We start from the raw sequence: 13,673 nt of genomic DNA on the forward strand, positions 1-13,673 counted from the left end.
TGTACGGTTTCCTGCCTAGGCAGTGGTTGGACTAGAAGACCTCCAAGGTCCCTTCCAACTCTGCTTTTCTACTTAGTTACAATCTTTAGCAATGCAGGTATAAAAGTAACACACCTGGAGGCTAAATCCATTTGCACCACTCAAGAGTACCTAACAAAGGTTCCATGTCACAGATGGGCATTCAGCTGTGTTACAGTTTCAGGTTAATATGGAAATTTGTTGAGAATACTTCAACAGCAGCTTTTTGATGTCTGGATTTGAACTCTGGAACTAGACTGGAATTAGGGTTGGGTTGAATGGAGGGAGAACTATGAGCCAAGAGCGTCGTTATACAACAAATCCACCATCTAGGTCTGTTGACATGAATGCTCTTAGGATGGGATGGCTATCCTCTTGAAATACCTTTACATCATTAGCCGCAGAGAGATGTCAGGTAGCCTGGTTAATAGCCAAACATAATTATACTTTCTTCCGCTGTTTTTAAAGCTTTCTAGAAGTGCAATACAGTTGCTAGTTTAGTAATTCAATGCAACAACATCTGTCTTTGCAGACCAACTCTTAAGGTAAAGATTCCCCTCGCATATATGTGCTAGTCGTTCCTGACTCTAGGGGGCAGTGCTCATCTCCATTTCAAAGCTGAAGAGCCAGCTCTGTCCAAAGACGTCTCCGTGGTCATGTGGCTGGCATGACTCAATGCCGAAGGCGCATGGAAAGCTGTTCCCTTCCCACCAAAGGTGGTCCCTATTTTTCTACTTGCACTTTTTACACACTTTCGAACTGCTAGGTTGGCAGAAGCTGGCACAAGTAACGGGAGCTCTCTCCGTTATGCGGTGCTAGGGATTCGAACCGCCAAACTGCTGACCTTTCGATCAACAAGCTCAGCATCTTAGCCACTGAGCCATTGCGTCCCTTAGACAAAATCTGGTACAATTACAAGGCTTGTAATAAAATGATCTCATGATCCTCACATCTTAATTTTTCACAGTTTGGTCCAGTTATTTGATCCCTTGGGGGGGGGGGCGCTACAATCCTATACATTTAGCGGACAGCTCTCCCATCCCCCACCCACCCCCGAGCAAAAAGAAAGAGCTAAGGGAATAAGGAAAATGAAGAAATGTGGGTCAGAGACATTCATTTTCAGCTTGCCACCCATTCTATTTTCTTTCCCTTGTCCATCTGGTTTTTTAAAAAAATATTATTATTATTCCATAAACTTTTAATCTTTTAGTTCGGGGGGGGGGGGGAATAAAATTAAAAATGTAGGATAGGACAGCAGATCTGCAGGAGCTGAATCACCAATCCCACCCTTTTTGAATGTGGGATGAAAAAAGGCCTCTTACCATACAAACACACTTGTAAAGAATGGTGGAGAAAACACTCAAAACAACCCACATTTGTTAGGATGCTTCTTCCTCTGTTAAGTAGGAAACACACACACACATACACACACAGTCACACACCCACACAGAGACACAACTACTTTGCTAAGGACACTCAAGTCCTTAAAATAGATGGGGGCAAATACAGGACAAGAACCTTTATTATTGATGGAACAAGAAGGTAAGACTTCCAAACAGACTACATCATATACAGGAACCTACTTCCCAAATACAAACACAATACTCCTGATTTGTTAGGGTTGTTTTTTTTTTTTAGAAGATTGTCCAGCTGAAACCCGCTTAATAATCTTGAAGAAAAAGTTGTGGAGCAATTCTTTTTAATTCTCTACTAAGAAACACATGGAAAAAAGAGGGGAGAGGAAGAAGATCAGGGAAGATTCCAAGCGGGGTGGGTGGGTTTCAAATCGTAAGGACAAAATCAAATTAACCTGCTCCCAGAGAGGACTAAAAACCTTCTGGTGGTAGCAATTTTAAGTAAAAAAAAAAAGAGAGATGGAGAATAATAACCTTATTCTCCTGGCTACATCGAAACCATTTGGCATTAGCAGCCAACAGACAGTCCCCAGGCTGCCCTGGGGAGCAATGGAGTTTGCTTGGTCTGCAATTTACTATAAGGCTGCTTTTGTTAAAAGAAAATGTAACTTTCCTTTAGGGGTGAGAGGAGAGGGAACACACACATCCTCGGGGCAAATTCCACCAGAGGACGGACCTTGTGAGAGGTAATGGATTTGGGAAAACAGGCGGATTTGGTTTCCACATCTGGCAAAATTTAGGATGGAGAACCAGGAAAGGAGGCCCTTCAACCTGCTTCAGAGATCTGTTGAGGAATCTTGCTCAAGGCAAGTGAGACCATGACATCCCGGAAAGTCCATCTCAAAAATTCGTGAGCGTGGTCCAAATTAGAAGAATGGGATTCTTGGAACCAATTCCCAAGGAGCCGGGAAGCTCTGTGTTTCCTGATATGAGAAAACTTCCAAGCTCAACCTTGGAAGCATTTCTACCTTCTGTGGGATCTTTGATGCTCCTTGAGCTTGGTGGCTTTCTTGCAGGCATCCAAGCTGGGATGATGTTCCCTAGTTTGGTGAAGAAACATCTGCAAGGAAATCAAGCTCCAGGAGCAACAAGGACCCCACAATTCAAGGCTGAACTACAACTATGGATACCATTTCCACATACCTCCAGAAAAATGACTCTGGAGTGAGCAGATGTATATGGAAGTCCCTGCTCCCTATACTGGATAGGAAACAATCCCATAGCTCTCAACGTATTTTCTCTGGAGTCTCCCAGTACAGAGACTGGGTGCCAAGTCGGAATATACTCTTGATTTCAACTGGCATTGTTGAAACTTCATTTCATGTCAAGTCATGTGGCCGGCATGACTAAACGCCGAAGGCGCACGGAATGCTGTTACCTTCCCACCAAAGGTGCTCCCCATTTTTCTACTTGTATTTTCACATGCTCTCGAGCTGCTAGCTTGGCAGAAGCTGGGACAAGTCACGGGAGCTCACTCCGTTACGGTAGGGATTCGAACCGCCGACTTCTCTGATCGACCAGCTCAGCATTTTAGCCACTGAGCCGCGGCGTCCCCTTCAATCTCCATCTTTTAAAAAAAAACACACACACCGCAGTCCTCCAGTAAACGTTGGCCCCATTCCTTTCCAAAATAGTTTAAGGATAGAAACCTACAACCAGGCCTTAATACTCTGTGTCTGCTACTCCATTCCAACACATGAGGTAATTGGCTAGGAGCCACAGAAACAAGCCTCTGGGGAGCTTTTGTGGAGACCGACGGAATTGCTCGGGAGTAAGGCACTATATCAGAAGCCATCTCGTTATTATTTTTTAAAAAAATCTTTTGGAAGTTTGCAACAGGAATCAAGGCAGTTGGTCCCTTGCAACCCCAGTTTGCAACCCCAGTTTGCCAGTAAGTAAATCCTCCCATTTCACCGTAAATCTGGGAAAGGGGAGGAAAGGAAGATGCCACAGCCTGTCAAACCCACCTCTGAAGTCTGAAATCAATAGGGCAGTAAATATTTGGGGCAGGGGTTTGATACACAGCCACACACGCGCATACACACACACCCTTTTTCCGATGTCAGTAGGCAAAGCTTTTCAATGGTGAGCAGCAAGGCAGGTCAACAAAATGGGACTTTCCATCCAAAGTCTGCATGCTTTTCTTTTATTTATTTGGTGATTTTCTACTTGCTGGGGTATCACACACACACACACACACACACCCTCTCTGCCTCCAACGGAGGAGAATGCTGAAGAGCCAGCCTCGCGATCCCTTGGAAGTTTCCTTAGTCACCCCAGCCCCGTTCCCAGCGCGCTCCCTATGATTCACAGCTGGTGCAGGCAACCTGGATCTCTCCAGATGTTGGGGCCATCTCCCACAATCCCTTGCTATATCATCCACGCTGGCAGATGCTGGTAGAGGAGCCAGCTGTCCAAAAACCACCCCGCCGGCGCTGGATGGCACAAGATTATTCCGACCCGGGGAAGGCTTTCGGCTGGGACTCGCGCCTTCCAGCAACGGGGGGGGGGGGGGGTCACGCCTGGATGGAAGAAGGCAAAGCGGGCCAGCCCTACTCTCCTCGGCCAGCGGCCACCCTTTCGCTCCAAACGCGGCGCTGGGCCACCCTTTCTGGAACTCCAGGAGCAGCAGAGCCAGAAAGGAGGGTGGGGGTGATTTTGGGGAGGGGGGGGTTGGAGGGAAGAGTCTGGAGAAAGCGGCTCGCCGTCCCCACCGCGGTGGCCCCAACCCCCGCTTGGTCACGAGGCAAAGGCGGGCGGGCAGGCGGGCAAGGCTGACGCTCACGGGGCCGCTTCCCGAAAGCCGGCGTCGGCAAGGCGGCTGCGAGTTCCAGCCCGGGAGCCCGACTCAAGTCGCGCGAAGCAAACGGCTTACCTTTCACCGAGCGCGGCTTGGCTTGCTTCCTGCGGGACATTTCCACTCCTGCTCTTAGGCGCTTAGTCTTTTTCTCTCTTCTCTCTTTCTCTCTCTTCTTCCTTCTTTCTTCTCCTCTCGCTCTTCTTTCTCTCCCCTCCTCTTTCGCTTCCTGCGCCTCTCCGGGTGTCTCTGCTCCCCCCCCCCTCTTCCTTCCTTCTTTTCCCACTTGGAAACTTTGTCTACCGGCGGCTCTCCAGCAGGGGCGAAGCAGCAGCGGCGGCGGCGGCCGGATCGATTCTTTTGATTTCTCACTTCTTTTTGCCTGTTGCAATGCGGCAACTTGCAACAGTGTTTCCCCCCCCCTCTATTTGTTTGTTTGTTTGTTTTGTTTCAAACAAAACACCTGGTTGGGGCGTTGGGAGGTTTGGACCCTTCAAAAAGATTCTCCCCTTTCCCCCCTCCCGTACTCTCTTTCCCCCCCCCTCCCTGGGTCCGCTATCAATTGCGATTGAATAATTAAGAGCACCAACACATTCCCGAGCGCGCCTTTTCAATTAAGCAAGCCAATCAAGGCGATCCCAACTCCCTTTCGCCCGCCCCCCCCCACCTCCCCATCGCTGCTTCTTCCAGGGCTCCTGAGCTTGGATTCCCCCCCTCCCTTTTTTTCTCTTTTCTTTCTTGGGTTGGGGGGAATGTTTTCATTTAAAGCCCACCCCCCCTTTTTTTAAAAAAATTCCTTTGAAGAATGGAAACCTTTCAGGATTATTTTTTTTTTGTTTTAACGGGGGGGGAGAGGAGGCAACCCCCAACCTCTTTGCAAAAAGGCAAAAAAACGGGGCGGGGGCCACCGAGGCACGGAAGGGGAGAGGGAGATGTCGCTGCCTAATTGCCTAGTTGCGTGTATTTTAAAAAAAACACACACACACAAACAAACCCTCCTGTTTTCTCCCCCCCCTCCCTTCCCGGGACGTTTCTTTCCCCTGAGGCTCGCAAGCCTTGCCCCGGGTCTCCCGCCCCCCCAAAAAAGAGGAGGAGGGGGCAAGACACGTTATTTGGGGAAGGGGCTGCCTCCCTCTCTCTCTCTCTCTCTGAAAGCCCCAGAGCTCCGAAGGGCGCGGGGCAAAGCCTCCCTGGATGGACCCCCCCTCTTTGATTTCGCTGGGGGTGGTGGGGTTTTTTTTTGGAGGGGAGCTGGAGGATAAGAGAGACCGAATTTCACAAGCTCAGCGCGGCTGGCTAGCGGCGTCCACCTCTCCCACCAGCCTTGGGCCAGCGGACCGGACCGGCTTGTCCTCCGCCGCCGCCTCCTCTTCCTCCTCCTCCGCTACCACCACCGCCGCCGCCGCCTCCCGCCCCAACCCGCTTCGGGAAGCCCACGAAGCTCTGCTGCTGCTGATGTCGCTTCTCCGCCGCCGCTGCTGCTGCTGCTGGTGGTGCTGCCTGCCCGCCGGGCTCGCTAGCTGCCTCCATGGGTTAGTCGCGGCGAGCCGGGCCGAGGGTGCCTGCCTCCATGGCCGGTCCAGCCGCCTCCGCCGCCGCTGTGGCTCTCGCTCCGCTTCGGCTCTCGCCAGCCTCCTTCCCGTCTCTTCTTTGTCCTGGTTCTTTTCCCCCCTCCTGGTCTGGCTGCTGGGGCTGCAGTGCAGACACACATAATAAAGCCAGGCTTGGCTGGAAATGTAGCTGGGTCCCAGCAGGAGGATGTGAGGAGTGGAGTCCCGGCGGGGGAGCGCTCTGATCCCGTAGGGAGCCCCGCACAGCCTGCGCTGATCAGACGGAGAGAGAGCCAACAGCACCGAGCCATGGACAGCCTTGGAAATACAGCTCGGGTCGGCCGCAAAACGCGGAGCCACGGCCGAGGGCGGAGGAGGAAGGAAAGGGAAGGAAAGGAGAGGGAGGGGGGAGGGAAGGAAGGAAGGAGCGAGCGAGAGCCGGCGAAGCAGGCGCCGCCGGATTGCAGGGAGGGGGGGGGGAGAAGCGAGGAAGACGGGAAAGAGAGAAAAGGAAGAAGAAAGGAGATATAGAAAGTGGGCGAAAGAGAGAGGGGGAGGAGGAAGAGAAAAAAAGAAGAGATAGAAAGAGAAAGAGAGAGCAGTAAGGAAGAGAAAGGAAGAGAGGAAAAGAGGAAGGGAGAAGAGAAAGGGAGATATAGAAAGTGGGGGAAAGAGGAGGAAGAGAAAAAAGGAGAAAGAGAAAATGAGAGAGGGATAAGAAGGAGAGAGGGGAAAAGAGGAAGGAGATATAGAAAGTGGGAGAAAGAGGAAGAGAAAAAGGAGAGAAAGGGAGAAAGGGAAAGCGATAAGTAAGAGAAAGGGAGAGAGGAAGAAGAAAGGAGATATAGAAAGTGGGGGAAAGAGAGATGAGGAGGAAGAGAAAAAAGGAGAGATAGAAAGAGAAAGGGAGAGAGCAATAAGGAAGAGAAAGGAAGAGAGGAAAAGAGGAAGGGAGAAGAGAAAGGGAGATATAGAAAGTGGGGGAAAGAGAGGAAGAAGAGAAAAAAGGAGAAAGAGAAAGGGAGAAAGAGAGGGATAAGAAGGAGAGAGAGGAAAAGAGGAAGAAGGAGATATAGAAAGTGGAAGAAAGAGAGGAAGAGAAAAAGGAGAGATAGGGAGAAAGGGAAAGCGATAAGTAAGAGAAAGGGAGAGAGGAAGGAGAGATAAAAAGGAAGAAAGGGAAAGCAGGAGAAAGAAGGAAGAGAAAGAGAGGATGAGAGGAGGAAGAGAAAGAGAGGGGGGGAAAGAGGAGGAAAAGAGGGAGAAAGAGGGAAAGCGAGGGAACAAGGAGGAAAAGAAAGAGGAAAAGAGAGAAGAGAAAGAGAAGATAGAAAAAGAGACAGAAGTATCACACACACACACACACACCACTCCCTGGTCACAGTTCAATCTGCAGGCTTCACACAACACTGGGAACCCAGGTCAGACACAGCCCAGCAACATTGGATTGCCTGGATTCAGATTCAGGATTGGAGGGGTGGGGGTTATATGTGAGGGGGCTTTAACCATCCCAGTGGGTCCAGTTTAAGTTGCCTCTCAGCCAGCCTTGTCGTATACCCTGAAAATGGGTGGATTCCAGAGCCGGGAATTGTGGTTGTGTGAAGCAAAGTGCCTTAAAGAGGGGGAGGGGGGGAATTCCTTGCTGCTTCTCCTGGCCTTGCAGTCTTTCTCTCCCTTGGAATCACCCCCCCTCCCCATTTTGGAGGCCCAAAGGGAAGGGAAAGAAATCCCCCCCCCAATAAAATAACTTATGTTTTTCCTGCCTGAGAGGAGATTTTTCCCAACCATGGATGCAAAGGGCTTGGGCTTTTTCAAGAATTGAGAACTCAAACCGTTCACACAGGACACCCCTTCAGGTAGGACTTTCTGCACCCTAAATTATTGGTTTATTTTATTTTATTTTTTAAACCAAAGCCTTTTTCTTTATCTTGAGTTTCTCCTTTCAAGAATTGAGGGGCTTCCCTACTTGGTGAGACTCTGGGCAGCTGTCGCCAAGCAATTAAGATAGGAACAATAGTCAAACTTCAACAACAACAACAAGAATAACAATAGGCAACCTCGCTCACAATGAATGAATGAATGAATGAATGGATGGATGAATGAATGAATGAATGAATTCCAGCTCTAATGCTTGAGAAAATGCCCCCCAATTTTAAGGCTTTTCACTGTTCCTTTTGCGGCGTCTTTCACCCCTACACCAAACTGGCACCCCAATTTTTTTTAATTTTCCGTCTACTCAATGGTGTGTCCGATTTTCAGAGACTGCCTGCAGAAGTCCTTGAGAAGTTTCCTTGGTGAGGTTTTTCGGGAAGTGATTTGCCATTGCCGCCTTCCTAGGGCTGAGAGCAACCGACTGGCCCTGTCTTCGAGCCTAAGGCAGAACTAGAACTCAACAGATTCCTGGTTTCTAGCCCGGAGACCTTCCCGCAAGACCAAATTTGACTCTCGTTCAGCTTTTCTGTTATATCCCTTAAAATTTTGGGATGCTAATAATTCACTGGAAAATCAGTTCTGGTGTTTTTTTTTTTCCCTTTCTTTTTTTCTCAAGAAAAACTGCTGTGAAATCAAATTCTTGGAATGAGTCTCCGGGGCTTGATAATTAGACATTAATTCCTTGGTATCCCTTCCAGGAAAGTCCATCACCGTTTTTTTGCCTCCCTTTCTACTTTTTTTTGGGGGGGGTGGAAGGGAGGAGGGGGTAACCTGTCAAGGAAGCCCTCTGCATCCTTCTCTCTGCTTGCTACTGCAAGTGGTTTACACCACGGTGAAAATGTTATTCTTTTCATGATCAATACGTTCCATCTTCAAAACACTAAAAGAAGAAATTCATTCCCTAGGTTACTAGTTATCCAGGGCAACCGGAAACCATTACAAATCACGCCGAGAAAGGCAGAGAGCCATACAAGGGCTGTATTCCACCGAGATAAATTACATGATCCGTCTGCAGTTGGAAACAGGTAAATACTCCTTGCTCCATTATCAGAGACAATCAGAGACAATATCTTTCAATTAGAGAAACGGGGGAAGAAAAAAAAAACAATAATGTTTCAATTATCTGCCCTCGAATAGGAGCTCTGGTGATATTTTACCCATGCTCCGGTGTAAAATGAATAGAAGAAAAGTAATATTGTTATTATATATACTTTATTCATTAAGCATGAAACTCAGTCAGTTGAACAATCAAAAACTCATCACAAATACCAGTTGCTGGTGCTAATGGCTGATACAGTTTGCTGCCAGCATCCTAGGTATCAACCAAGGACCTTCTTGAAATATATGATGTTCCGAGTAGCACAGTTTTTTTGCAGTTCCGCTGGTGTTATAGCAGGAAGCTGCAATTTCTTGATGTGGTTTGTAAAATTCTTGGACATGGTGCCAAGTGCCCCGATGACAATGGGTGTCACTGTTACATGTTTCATCCATAGCCGTGTAATTTCAATGGCCGGGTCGCGATATTTCGTGATTTTTTCCAATTCTTTTTCTTCCACTCTGGCATCTCCTGGTACGGCGATATCAATAAACTGTATGCTTTGGCCCTCAATAACTGTGATATCTGTTGTGTTGTTGTTGTTATGTTAATCTTTGGTGGGATTCACAGCCTCTGGGGCTGGTTGATAGCTCAACAGCTCGAGTCCTAACCAAGGACCTAGGAACTGTTAAGGTAACGTCGGAGGATATAAGCTGTCCCAAGTAGGGTGGTTTTTTGTAGAATCAGAATGTTCAAGTCTGATAAATTTAAAATTTCCAAATAGCGAGGTAGCCCTTTGGGTATTGCTCCAAGGGCTCCAATTACAATCGGGACAACACACATTTTGTTGTTGTTGTTGTTGTTGTTGTTGTTAAACACATGGCACCTTCACATAACATTTCAATAAAAGTGCAAGAGATACAAAATAGGAAATATAAGCGGTCTGAACTGTTATAAATGTATCTCTAGATTACAGATATAATTTTTTTTTTTTGCTTCATTTGTCACAGCCAGGATATCAGCAAAGTCTCTTATTTTGGCACGCCAGTTCTTTATCTTGGATAATTTGCTTTTCAGCCCCACGGTTACAATTTGATGATGGCATTTTTCCTCACTTATAGAGGGTGTCTGCACATCTACCCTGGCTAATTCCCACAACACTGTGATATAATTTGCTAAGACTGTATTACTATTCTTCTTCTTCCTAGTATCTATCTCTTCCCACTTATGATTATAACCATGTTGCTTGTATCTTTAAAATTATATTGTTTTTATTTGTTTCCCAGTATGATTTGATAGCTTATTAGTAACCTTGACTATCACTAAGTGTTCCATCTTTTATTCTTGATGAATGTATTTTCTGTTCCCTATGTACACTGAGATCATCTGCACTAAAGACAAATTCCTTGTGTGTCCAACCACACTTGGCCAATAAATAATTTTATTCTATTCTAGTGCAAATTCGGTTCAGTGTTGTCCATATCAGACCGGGCTTGGTCAAATCCAGGTGATTTTTCCAAAATGTAAGGCAAACTTTGACATTGTGTGTGGGGCCAATTTTCTATCCAATGTCGTTCCCACATATTGGGTAGATATGTGCGCTTTGCACAATACACACATAAGATACACAATATAAAGATCACATTGTGTATTATCTTTATTTATTTGTATATCATGTTGATAAACCACCCACCTCTCTCACAGAGCGACTGTAGCAGCATACAGAGGCAAAAAAGCTGCATATAAATATTACAATAAAAATGATCAAAAGCAGGAATGAAATAATTCTATCTACATTCTTTATTTCCAAAAAAAGGGAGAAAGGTTAATTCCTTCTCAGGGATTAAATGTCTAAAAACAAATCTGAGATTACCCAGAGATGGTTTAGAGATTTAAAAATTTCAGTTATGCCTTTGCTATGGAGATCCATGAGCTAAGAGTCTCCCAGTTGAAAGCAGTGTGAGTTTATGTGATCTGGTTCAACAAGTGGATTTTGGATTCCCCTATTTTGACAATTCCCAGGTTCCTTTTGGAGCGTTTTTATAGCGTATGGAAGTAAGCAGAGTAACAAAACCAGAATCAGAAGCTGTGCATTTTTCTACTCCTTTTTAAGCAACGCAATTCCTTTTTTCTTCCATCCTTCCTTCCATTTCTCCTCTGCTGCTTAATAGAAATATTTTCTGAGCAGCTTTCACAGTCAGAACAAAACTGTCATTAAATTCAGCAGATGGACCAAAAGCAACATGCAAAAAAACAAAAAAAAACAAGGAATTCACTTGGTCCAGAAGAAGGAATCTGGCACCAAATGGGACTCTTTAAGGGAGAGGATTTAAAAAGGAGAGTGCTTCCAATTCGGTGTCCTGTTTTGTGTGTGTGTGTGTGTGTGTGTGTGTGTGTGTGTGTGTGTGTGTTTGTTTTTTTAATGGGGCCGCCGAACTACTTTCTGAGAATAGAAGTTTCAAGCAAAGTTGTAGGGACAAAAATTGCCTTGATGGCGGACCTATGCCACGCCTGCCACAGAGCCCTCTCCACAGGTACGTGAGCCCGTGACCCGTCAAAACTGCGCTCGACTAAGCCGCGCCCGATTAAACCGCGCCCGATTAAACCGCGTCGCTGACATCATCAACAGGGCGACAACAGCCAGCGCGGAGAAAGAAGGGCGCTTTAAATAGCGCTTTGAAAGCAAGCCGATTCAACTTAAGGTAAGGGTTAGGTTTAGGGTTAGCTTTAGGGTTAGGGTTAGGTTAAGGGTTAGGGTTAGATTTAGGGTTAGGTTAAGGGTTAGGGTTAGGGTTAGGTTAAGGGTTAGGATTAGGGTTAGGATTAGGGTTAGGGTTAGGTTAAGGGTTAGGTTTAGGGTTAGGTTTAGGATTAGGTTTTGGGGGGTTAGGTTTAGGTTTAGGGGTTAATTTTAGGTTTAGGGTTTACAGCGTGCTTCTGTCTCCGCGCTGTTGTCGCCCTGTTGATGACGTCAGCTACGCGGTTTAGTCGGACGCGGTTTAGTCGGACGCGGTTTAGTCGGACGCGGTTTAGTCGAGCGCAGTTTTGTGGTGGAACCCGTGAGCCATTACCCCAGCTCAGCTCAACTACACATGTGCGCATGCCTCCCGCTGGCCAGCTGGTTTTGAGGTCTCTTTCTCCATCTCTGGATAATCCCCATGAACCACTGAATTTGGAACTAGAATAGAATATAGAATAACCGAGTTGGTAGGGGCCTTGGAGGTCTTCTAGCCTGATTCAAGCAAGAAGCCCTGTACCATTTCAGACAAATTGTAGCCCAATCTCTTCTTCCTAGGGAAAGCTTCCCCTCGCACATATGTGCTAGTTGTTCCCAACTCTAGGGGGCGGTGCTCATCTCCGTTTCAAAGCCGAAGAGCCAGTGAAGATGTCTCCGTAGTCATGTGGCCGGCGTGACTCAATGCCGAAGGCGCACGGAACGCTGTTACCTTCCCACCAAAGGGGATTCCTATTTTTCTACTTGCATTTTTTACCTGCTTTCGAGCTGCTAGGTTGGCAGAAGCTGGGACAAGTAATGGGAGCTCACGCCGTTACGCGGCACTAGGATTCGAACCGCCGAACTGCCGACCTTTCTGATCGACAAGCTCAGCGTCTTAGCCACTGAGTCACCGTGTCCCTTCATCCTACATTGTTTTTTTTTCCCCCTCCAGGAGTGGGCTGCTAGGGGGCAGAACATCCCTATCTACAAAGCTGGTCCATGTCTGCTCTTGCGTCATCTTCTCCTCCAAATTGGGAAGGATCGAGCCGTACCCTCCAGGAACCGAAAGGAGGCTCAGTGGAGAGAAGAAGGGGAGAAGAGAAACAGACATTTACCCAGCCGTTCAGGTCCCAGCAGCACACTGGGAAGAGCCCAGATGGCTAACTCCAATTAATCGAGACTATTTTTAAAATGTGATCAAGCCATTAATCAGCTAATTGTACCAATTAATCACTCTACACGTTCTGTCCCGAAGAAAGACTGCTAACAGAATTCATGACAGCTACGGAGATAGTCTCGCTGCCGTTATCAATAGCTTTTCTTCCTTCCTTCCTTCCTTCCTTCCTTCCTTCCCCTTCTTTCTTTCTTTCCTTCCTCCCCCACTTTCTTTGTTTAATTTCTTTGATTTATATCTCACCCGGTCCTCCGAGAATGCACAGAGGCCTCCAAGGGGATTTCTTGTGCATTTTATCCCGCACAGCAGCAGCCCTGGAAAATATTACAGCTGAGAAAAGAAAGACCTAGAATCACCAAGGAACGTCAGTGGTTGAAGGAGGACTAGTAGCTGGATTTTCTCATTCCCGGTTCAGTGTTTTCATTTGCTACACCAGCCTCCTTTCTGGAAATCTCTACAAAATCAGATGAGAAGGAATGGCGACACAGCCGTTCAGGCCAACGCAGTAAACTTGCTTGGTCACAACATTGCTAAAGTAAAGGTAAAGGTTCCCCTGGACATATGTGCTAGTCGTTCCTGACTCTAGGGGCAGTGCTCATCTCCGTTTCAAAGCTGAAGAGCCAGCGCTGTCCGAAGACGTCTCCGTGGTCATGTGGCCGGCATGACTTAACGCCGAAGGAACACAAAATGCTGTTACCTTCCCACCAAAGGTGGTTCCTATTTTTCTACTTGCATTTTTACATGCTTTCGAACTGCTAGGTTGGCAGAAGCTGAGACAAGTAACGGGAGCTCACTCTGTTACGACACGCTAGGATTTGAACCGCCGAACTGCCAACCTTTCTGACCGACAAGCTCAGCCACTGCCACCACATCCCTTAACATTGCTAAACACATGCCCCAAACAAGTTCGTTTTTAATTCTGTGGTTAGTTTTAGTAGGTGAATTTGGGTCAGCAGAGAAAAGCAGGTAATTCCATTTCAGTCAGCCTGCCATCGAGTTTCCAAGCAATGGATGGAAACTCATCCGGGAAAGAAG

The 13,673-nt window shown here is 47.1% G+C and overlaps 1 protein-coding gene across 3 annotated transcripts in view; it reads right to left on the bottom strand.

Moving 5' to 3' along the window:
- The window catches only part of ZNF423 (zinc finger protein 423), a 310,184-nt gene extending 305,470 nt beyond the window's left edge, over positions 1–4,714 (bottom strand). For all 3 annotated transcript variants that reach the window (XM_087729318.1, XM_087729319.1, XM_087729317.1), the window contains exon 1: positions 4,309–4,714. In XM_087729318.1, the coding sequence (XP_087585444.1) occupies positions 4,309–4,348 (40 nt within the window). In that variant the 5' untranslated portion in view covers positions 4,349–4,714. The remainder of the gene's footprint in view (positions 1–4,308) is intronic.
- Positions 4,715–13,673: the final 8,959 nt, after the last annotated feature.

Source organism: Thamnophis sirtalis, unplaced genomic scaffold (assembly GCF_051295495.1).
Source record: "Thamnophis sirtalis isolate CommonGarterSnake01/CBP01778 unplaced genomic scaffold, rThaSir2_p1.2 scaffold_14, whole genome shotgun sequence".
NCBI lineage: Eukaryota > Metazoa > Chordata > Lepidosauria > Squamata > Natricidae > Thamnophis > Thamnophis sirtalis.